Raw genomic sequence first — 10,142 nt, forward strand, 5'->3', positions numbered from 1 at the left:
CAAGGATTGTACTGATGGAACATTTGAAGCAAGCATACATAACTAAGGTACCACACATTCAAATCAGGCCCTATCCAAGCAATATCATCAACACCCAAATAGTGCAGGATTGAGTGGGTCACCCTGATGTACTGCCGAGGCTGAGAATGAACAGCTCATTAAAAGATAAATAAGTGGGTTCTTGATAAACATGTGAAATAAAAGGGCAGAGTCCTGGAATTGTCTCTTAAATTGAGCTGAGAATGACATCATGACCGAGTAAATTTTGCTTTTGAAATCAGGTTTAAGATCTACCTTGAGGACTCAGCTTATGAACAGATAATTAGCAACCCAATTTAGTGCCAACCACAGATCAATTAGTCAGTCATTTTACTTGTTTCAGCCATGCTGGAGCACCGCCTTTAGTCGAGCAAATCGACCCCGGGACCTATTCTTTATAAGCCCAGTACTTATTCCATCGGTCTCTTTTGCCGAACCACTAAGTGATGGGGACGTAAACACACCAGCATCGGTTGTCAAGTAATGCCAGGGGGACAAACACACACACACAAACATATTCACACACATACATATATATGACAGGCTTCTTTCAGTTTCCGTCTACCAAATCCACTCACAAGGCTTTGGTTGGCCCGAGGCTATAGTAGAAGACACTTGCCCAAGATGCCATGCAGTGGGACTGAACCCGGAACCATGTGGCTGGTTAGCAAGCTACTTACCACACAGCCACTCCTGCGCCTGGTGTTAATTAAAAATAATAATAATAAAGTAGGTGGAAGATCAATGATGAGCATTGGATGACAGTCAACTGCTGTGAGCCACAGACCACAAGGAGGCTTAAAGAGAGCAAATGGCTTAGCACTAGAGAATGAAGCTGGTATGGGAGGATGAGACATCCTCAAAAAAGCCAGTGTCACCAGGCAACAGGTAAATAGCATCTTTGAGATAAAAGTCATCAATTCTAGGATCAGAGGAAAGGAAGTCTTGTCTTTTTTGACATTAGATAAAGACCGGCTGAGTCACCCAGGCCACTGCAAACAAACATCTGGAGTAACAAGCAAATGTTACCTTCTGTAATCTCTCTCTATATAAACAGCAAAATGTCTGTGTGTGTGTGTGTGTGTCCTTTATACAAATCCACAATTTTTCAGTTAGAGGGCTCGCACTTTCTATGGTCATTCAAAACTGTCCAAGGGTGGTCGTGCATATCTTTACATTTCCCCAGTCACCCTGCAAAGCCATTAAGAAATCAATAGAAGTGACTTTTTGGTGAATTTTCTATCCAAATCCCAATCAAAATGCCAGAAACTTGATACGCCAATTGAATGCCAGCTAACTGTATGTGATTGGTCGGAGATTTGGACAGTACTCGCGTGTATGTGCGCACGCACGCAGCTGCATATATGCATGCACTAGCAATATTTTTTTATTGTTTTACTTGTTTCAGTCATGTGACTGTGGCCATGCTGGAGCACTGCCTTTGAGAGTTTTTAGTCAAATAAATCGACCCCAGGACTTATTCATTGTAAGCCTGACACTGATTCTGTTGGTCTCTTTTGCCGAACTGCTATACTGAACAAGATTTAATAAAAAGGAGAGAGAGGATGGATTACTGGGCCCATGGTATTTGTTGCAGCAGACCAATACAAGTTTCAAGAATGAAACCATGCCCATTATAATAATAAAACCCCTGCTTGGTAATTTATCGAGCCTTTTGAAAAAGGTTAAGGGAGTAAAGCCCTGTGGAAAATCTAGAGTGAGAGAGCCTAAGGCCGATATGCACAGTTATACTTCATCAATGTCTGGCATCCCATGTTGCTCGGTGTCTGGTGTGAATGTATTGACTTTTGTTTGCTTCATGGTGTATCCATGAGTGGAGAGATCGTTAGAATCATCATCATCATTCGACCGTGGTCGAGACAATGGAATTTACTATGTTACGCCAGACCTCACGGCCCATCATAGCATTATGGAGGTCCTGTTGCTGGATGCCTGTATCCCTGGAGATTACATCAGGGTAGGAGAGTGTGTGCCCTCTGGTATCGCGAGCAGATGGCTTCCAGAGGAGAATAGAAATTACCTCGTTTTCAGCTCTACAACAATGTCCAGCAAACTGGCATCTCCTACCTTTCACAAAAGATGATACAGGTGGTAATTTCCCATATATTTGTACTTTGGTTGATACCCTTACCTCTGGAAACAACCCAGGCACAGCAGAGGTGGTTAAGTTACTGTCTCTGCAATACCTATTTCTTTATTACCCACAAGGGGCTAAACACAGAGGGGACAAACAAGGACAGACATAGGTATTAAGTCGATTACATCGACCCCAGTGCTTAACTGGTACTTAATTTATCGACCCCGAAAGGATGAAAGGCAAAGTCGACCTCGGCGGAATTTGAACTCACAACGTAACGCAGACGAAATACCGCTAAGCATTTTGCCTGGCGTGCTAACGTTTCTGCCTGTCTCTGCAATACCATTGACTAGCAGCGTAAAAGGCCAATGAAAACCACACACACACATGGACATGGACGTAACCTATATTGACCTGACAACTCTGGTTCCAATTCTTTCTTGTGTCCTTCTTTTCCATCTTGGTCCAAATTAACTAAATTGTCTTCCCATCTTGGTGGAAGCCTTCCCACTGTTCTCTTCTCACTGCCCACTTTCACCTGTTGTCCATTCTCAAATGACCTCATTTCGGATATGCTCATGCAACAATATTCTTAACATGGATCTTTCTATGTTCCTTTGTGCTGAGGCCAATCAGTGATGGCCTTCCCTCTTCTTAGTAGGCCAAGTCTCACTTGCACATAAATATGCAGGTAGTGAGCACTGGCATCCGTTGCTAGTGGAGCGCTAAGAGTACCATACAAGTGAGATCGTTGCCAGAGCAACAAACCGGCCTTCGTGCCGATGGCACGTTAAACACACCATTTGAGCGTGACCGTTACCGTGTCACCTTTCTAGCACTTGTGTTGGTGGCACGTGAAACATTCGAGCGAGGTCGTCGCCAGTGCCACTGGACTGGCTCCTGTGCAGGTGGCACGTAAAAAGCACCCACTACACTCTCAGAGTGGCTGGCATTAGGAAGGGCATCCAGCTGTAGAAACTCTGCCAGATCAGATTGGAGTCTGGTTCGCCAGAACTCAAACCAATCGTCCAACCCATGCTAGCATGGAAAGCGACCGTTAAATGATGATGATGATGATGATGATGAAAGTGACACTGAAGAAGCTGGCACATAATGCAAATTAATAATGGTTCAGGTGTGCACACACGGCAGAGTGTAAGCACCCTGAGAGAAATGTTGGACATAAGAAGCATCAGATGTGGTGTGCATGAGAGGCGACTGCACTGGTATGGTCAGGTATGGATGAGGGGAGCTGTGTGAAGTGTCACTCCCTAATAGTGGAGGGTACTTGTGGAAGAGGGAGACCCAAGAAGACATTGGATGTGGTGGTGAAGCACGACCATTGAACGTTGGGCCTCACAGAGGCAATGACGGTAGACTGAGATCTCTGGAGATATGCTGTGATTGAGAATACCTGGCAAGGAAAGTGAGATCACAGCCATAGCCTACACCAGTGCCGCATAACCAACCCTTTTCAAAAAGTACCTTTGGGTCATCAGGCGACAATAGGTTTGAGGAAACCTATTGAGTTAAATCAAAATCAAATCACAATCAAACGGAAATTGTAGTTGTGGTCGATGCCAGTGCTGTTGGCATGCAATAAGCACCATTCATGCCTGACTGGCTCCCTGTGCTAGTGACGTGTAAAAAGTAACATCCAAACATGATCGATGCCAGCCCCTGCCTTGACTGGCTCCTGCTCCCATGGCACGTAAAAAGCACCATCCAAACGAGTTATTGCCAGTGCCGCCTGATTGACTCCTGTGCCGGTGGCACGTAAAAAGCACCCATTACACTCTTGGAATGGTTGGAATTAGGGAGGGCATCCAACTGTAGAAACCTTGCCAGATCAGATTAGAGCCTGGTGTGGCCTCCTGGCTTGCCTGTCCCCAGTCAAACCGTCTAACCCATGCCAGCATGGAAAACGGACGTTAAATGATGATGTTTCAAATTTTGGCACAAGGCCAGCAATTTCAGGGGAGGGGCTACGTTGATTACATTGATTACTTATTTAATTGATCCCCAAAAGAATGAAAGGCTAATTGACCCTAACAGAATTTGTACTGAGAATATAAAGATTGCTATTCTTTTCTACTCTAGGTCCGAAATTTTGGGGGAAGGGGTCAGTCGATTAGATCGACCTCAGTACCCAAAAGGTACTTAATTTATCAATCCCAAAAGGATAAAAAGCAAAGTCGACCTCGACGGAATTTGAACTCAGAATGTAAAGACAGAGGAAATACTGCTATCGTGGTCTTGTTTATTGAAAATAAATACACACTGAATTAATTGTTGCTTTATGTGTGTGTATTAATTACACGACATAATGACGAGTGTCATAGGTGAGATATTTGTATTATTTTCCCGTTATAGGAGGCTACTAAACTGAAGCAAATTAAAAAGAAAATATTCTTGTAACAGAGTATATGCACAAAGTCAATATATTTCGTCGTTTCTAATTCTACTTGCACTTCTGAAGTGTAAAAAAATGTGTCTTTACTTTTTTTTAAGAAGCTAAGTGTGATTTGAGTGAGATTTCGCTGCCATTTTTAGCAGGATGACCGACCTGGGGCTTCTCCGGTCAGCTTTGTCTCACTGTAGATAAAGGGAGGTAAACCGGTTATTGTTTTCCTAGCAAAGGAGGTTGTAATAGCTTGCATCTCTCTCTCACACTCTCTTTCATACTTTGCACCTACTCACACTCACTCTCTCTCTTACACTTACTCTCACTCCGCCCTCACTGTCAGCGCTACGCTTCCTCCCCTCTGTTTCTTCATTACTCTCACTCGCTATCTCTCACTCCTCCCTCACTGTCTGTGCTACGCTTCCTACCCTGTCTTTCTTCCTTACTCTTTCACCCCCGCCGTGGCACCCCTCCCTCACTGACTCTCTCTCTATCGCTCTCTCCGTCGCTCTCTCTCTCTTTCCTTACCACATGGTATCACTGTAGCCATATTGTAGACCAGGCTACATTCATCTTCTTTAAACTCACCTTTACCTGATTATTATCGTCGCCAGAATACGTGCAAAGGAGACAAGAGGAAGACGGAACAATGTCGAAACGTGGAAGTTGTAATAAAGAGGATAAACTGACGAGGATCGCCATCGTCAGCAACGACAAATGCAAACCAAAGAAATGCCGGCAAGAATGCAAGAAGAGCTGTCCTGTCGTCCGAATGGAGAAATTGTGTATAGAAGTGTGTCCCAGTGATAAAATCGCCTACATTTCTGAAGAACTGTGCATTGGATGTGGTATATGTGCCAAGAAATGTCCGTTCGAGGCGATAACCATCATCAATCTGCCGAGTAATCTGGAGAAGGACACCACTCACAGGTACAGTGCCAATTCGTTTAAACTTCATCGTCTCCCGATTCCCCGACCGGGAGAAGTTCTTGGTTTGGTCGGTACCAACGGTATCGGTAAATCTACCGCTCTCAAAATCCTGGCAGGTAAACAAAAACCCAACCTGGGACGGTACAACGATCCTCCCGACTGGACGGACATCTTGACGTATTTTCGCGGTTCCGAGTTGCAAAACTACTTCACCAAGATCCTCGAAGACAACATCAAAGCCATCATAAAGCCTCAATACGTCGACCAAATACCCAAAGCTGTTAAGGGTTCCATTCAACAGCTTTTGGATAAAAAAGACGAAAGAGAAAACCAGGACGAAGTGTGCTGTCAGCTGGATTTGACCCGGGTTCGAGACCGAAACGTGGAGGACCTGTCTGGCGGGGAACTGCAGAGGTTCGCTTGTGCCATGGTATGTATTCAAAGAGCTGATATATTTATGTTTGATGAACCATCCAGTTATTTAGATGTGAAGCAACGTCTAAAAGCTGCCCAAGCCATCCGATCTCTGATCCACCCTGATAAATATATAATCGTTGTTGAACATGACTTGTCAGTGCTGGACTACCTCAGTGATTTCATCTGTTGCCTGTATGGAGTACCCGGAGCATATGGGGTGGTCACCATGCCGTTCAGTGTCCGAGAAGGGATCAATATCTTCCTCGATGGATTCGTTCCCACAGAGAACTTACGTTTTCGGGAGACTTCTTTGACTTTTAAAGTGGCAGAGACTGCCATGGAGGAAATTGTGAAACGTTCGTGTCGTTATGATTACGGCAATATGGAGAAACGGTTGGGTAACCATTTCCATCTTACCATCAAAGCCGGGCAGTTTTCGGACTCTGAAATCCTTGTCATGTTGGGAGAAAACGGGACTGGTAAGACGACATTTATTAAGATGTTGGCCGGTAGATTACAACCTGATTCTGGGGACTCCTTACCCTTGTTAAATGTCAGTTATAAACCTCAGAAAATCAGTCCCAAACATCAAGGGACTGTAAGACAGCTGCTCCACGAAAAGATTCGGGACTGTTACGTGCACCCCCAGTTTGTGGCCGATGTAATGAAACCTTTACAGATTGAAAGTATTATTGATCAGGAGGTACAGAATTTATCTGGTGGTGAATTACAACGTGTTGCATTGACTCTTTGTTTGGGCAAACCTGCCGATGTCTACCTGATTGATGAACCGTCTGCCTACCTGGATTCAGAACAACGTCTCCACGCTGCCAAAGTCATCAAACGTTTCATCATGCATGCCAAAAGGACAGCTTTTGTTGTGGAACATGACTTTATCATGGCCACCTACCTGGCCGACCGTGTGATAGTGTTCGAAGGGAAGCCCTCTGTCGACACTTTGGCGAATTCCCCGCAATCCTTGTTAAAAGGTATGAATGATTTCTTACAATCTTTGGATATTACTTTTAGAAGGGACCCAAATAATTTCAGGCCAAGAATTAACAAGTTGAACTCTGTCAAAGACGTGGAGCAAAAGAAGAGTGGTAACTACTTTTTCCTGGAAGACTGAAGTACCTCTTATGTTTCTGGACGAAATTGTTCTGACTGAAGAATAACTAAAAACGGAAAGGATACCCCCCACCACGACAAAGAATTTGATTTAAAGAGGAAAATTTAACATTTCTGAATATAAAACTTGTAATTATTTCAGCTGTCGATGCTTACATTAATTACCAAAGTGTGGATTGTAAGCTGAAATCCCAGCTGTCCTGTTTGGGGTTTTCTTCTGGATCTGGACATATAACAGCAGGAAAATAATGTCATTTTTACTGTACATGTTTTGATTTGGACGGAAGTAGACATTAAAGTGATGAGATATAAAAAAAAAAAGGAAGAAGATCAAATATTTTGAATATTCTGTTTATTTTCTTTCAGTTTTCACCTTCTCCCTCAACAATCTGCCCTGCTGCACTAATTGTCTTTGTTATATTAGCTCAAGTAATTCCATAGTCTAATTGTTTGTTTGAATCAACAGTTTTATATTTCACTAGCTGTACCCACGCAACACTTGTGTGCGAGAGCTTTCACTGGTGTCTGGCATGTGAATCTCCTATCAAAACTTACTGCCTATGGGCCCCACCCATTTCTCTTGGATCCACATTCAGAAAAAAAGGTCATCTGACCGACAGACACACTCAAGTCTCTGGCCCACAAGCATACTGTGTCCCCTCTCTCTGTTTCTTCTATAAGGGTCTCTGCTTATTAGGGCAAGGCTCAGCTCAGGTGTCACTCACAATCGTTACAGTAACATATATGTATGTATATATGCACGTACAGACTTCTGCATGTGCAATTTGTGTGTATATATACATACATCTATGTATATATATATAAAGAAAAATGTATTTATGTATCCATATACATTTATATTTGTATATATTTATATACCCTTGTGTGTGTGTGTTTATATATATCCAACTCATATCAGCGTGGAAGAAGACTTAAATACTTATGGCATTTGTGCATGCAGATTCTCTCTATCTCTGTGTATGTATATCTATCTATCTATCTATCTATCTATCTGTGTATCTATATATATGAAAAAGAAAAGGAAGAATATGAAGAAACTGACATACAGATATTAGTTTATTCAAAGGTATTCAAATCCATATAATGAAATTCCAGTCCTGCAGCTGCTTCCATACCCAATTAGTTCAATTATAGAAATTAGATTAATTTGATTCAAGTTTTCATATTGAAACTGGTCCATTTGGTATTTTAGCATATTGGTTAACCTGTGACAGACACACCTGGGTCTGTTGTAGGACTGGAATTTCGTTAATTAAATTTGATCTCTTTGAATAAACTGAGACCTGCATGCCAGTTTCTCTGATTTCTTCCTTTTCTCATTCGTAAATAATTTAAATATCTTTATATATCAGTGTAAAACTATATTTGGTTCTCACTGAACACTGGTCTTAACCGAAGAATTAGAATGCTAGCATCCCATCAAAGGATTATAGGTCCTTGACACACACACACACACACACACACACACATATATATATATATAATAATAAATATTAGGGAATGAATCCAAAATTACAGGGAAAAATCAGATTTAGGGTTAAATCCAATTTTATAGTAAAATATTATATAATATAATTCGAGACAAAACCACTATTTTAAAACCAAACAAGAAAAGACTTAATCAATACATAAAATTTTAATATAAATTAAATAAACCGCCACTACAATTGTTTCCTGTCTTCTACTGACATTCTTCAGGTGGATTTTCGATCTTCTAATCAGTATCAAATTAATTAATCATAATTTGATACTGATTAGAAGATCGAAAATCCACCTGAAGAATGTCAATAGAAGACAGGAAACAATTGTAGTGGCGGTTTATTTAATTTATATTAAAATTTTATGTATTGATTAAGTCTTTCCTTGTTTGATTTTAAAATAGTGGTTTTGTCTCGAATTATATTATATATATATATATATATATATACAAATTGAGATAGGGGTTGTAAATGCAACCCTCCATGGGATAACGTATATCCAATATACTGCTAGTGAAGTACCCAACAAAGTTAATACATAAATGTTAAGGATTGCGATGCAATCAATTCATTTACTGTATTATATGGGCAAAGGTAAAATGATTTACCACAAATTACTAATACAAGATAAGAAAATGGAGAAATACATTTAAATCAAATATCAATTACCAGATAATACTTAATCACATATATATTCTACTTATTATACAACATTACTCTTTTATGTACACTTTTTTATGTACATTCCTTTATGTACACTGATTTGTTCTGCTTTTTTATGTTTAACCCTACAGTCTCTTATGTGGTGGTTTAATAAAGCATGTGATTGAGTATTATCTGGTAGTTGATATTTGATTTAGATGTATTTCTCCATTTTCTTATCTTGTATATATATATATATATATATATATATATATATATATATATATATATATATATATATTGTACTGTTCTGTGGTGGTAAGATCAAAAAAGGACCCCATCTGGTGAGAGATGAATGTTATTTAATAAACATAGTATATATTTTTATATGCCACTATTAGTTTCATGTGATGAAATCATGCCAAACTGTTTTTAACACATCTGATGTCCTAGCACAATCATCAGACAATTGTGCTAGGACACCAGACATTAAAAAATACTGTTTGGCATGCTTTCAGCACTTGAAGCTAATAGTGGCACATTAATATAGAATATAAAAGGGTAAAGACCCCCTTTTGGTCATGAATGACCATGGGATTGCATGTAGAAAGTTTCCATTTGAGGTACAAGTTTGGGCAAGGTTGTTTATGGAAGACCACCAGTTGCTCATGCATACCATCCTCTCCTCTCCATGCCACCGATGTTATCCAAGGGAAAAGAAAATGGGGCCGATACAGCTTGGCACCAGTGATGTTGCAACTCATTTCTACAGCTGAGTGAAATGGAGCAACAGGAAATCAAGTGTCTTGCTCAAGATCACAACACACAGCCTGATCTGGGAATTGAACTCGCTACATCATGATACACACACACACACATATATAGAGTTTACTTTTCTGTTAAGGTTAGATCAACAAAAACTAACTCCATTTTGGTGAGAGATAAATATTTAATGTTTGCAGTAGCTGGCCATAATAGTTTCATG

The 10,142-nt window shown here is 40.7% G+C and overlaps 1 protein-coding gene across 1 annotated transcript; it reads left to right on the top strand.

The window, feature by feature from the left end:
* The first annotated feature begins 5,008 nt into the window (after window positions 1-5,008).
* LOC115213844 (ATP-binding cassette sub-family E member 1-like) lies at window positions 5,009-7,360 on the top strand. Its single transcript, XM_029782783.2, has one exon. It carries the CDS (start codon window positions 5,191-5,193, stop codon window positions 7,015-7,017), a length of 1,827 nt encoding a protein of 608 aa, XP_029638643.1. The 5' UTR covers window positions 5,009-5,190; the 3' UTR covers window positions 7,018-7,360.
* Window positions 7,361-10,142: the final 2,782 nt, after the last annotated feature.

This window comes from Octopus sinensis, linkage group LG1, assembly GCF_006345805.1.
Source record: "Octopus sinensis linkage group LG1, ASM634580v1, whole genome shotgun sequence".
Taxonomy (NCBI): domain Eukaryota; kingdom Metazoa; phylum Mollusca; class Cephalopoda; order Octopoda; family Octopodidae; genus Octopus; species Octopus sinensis.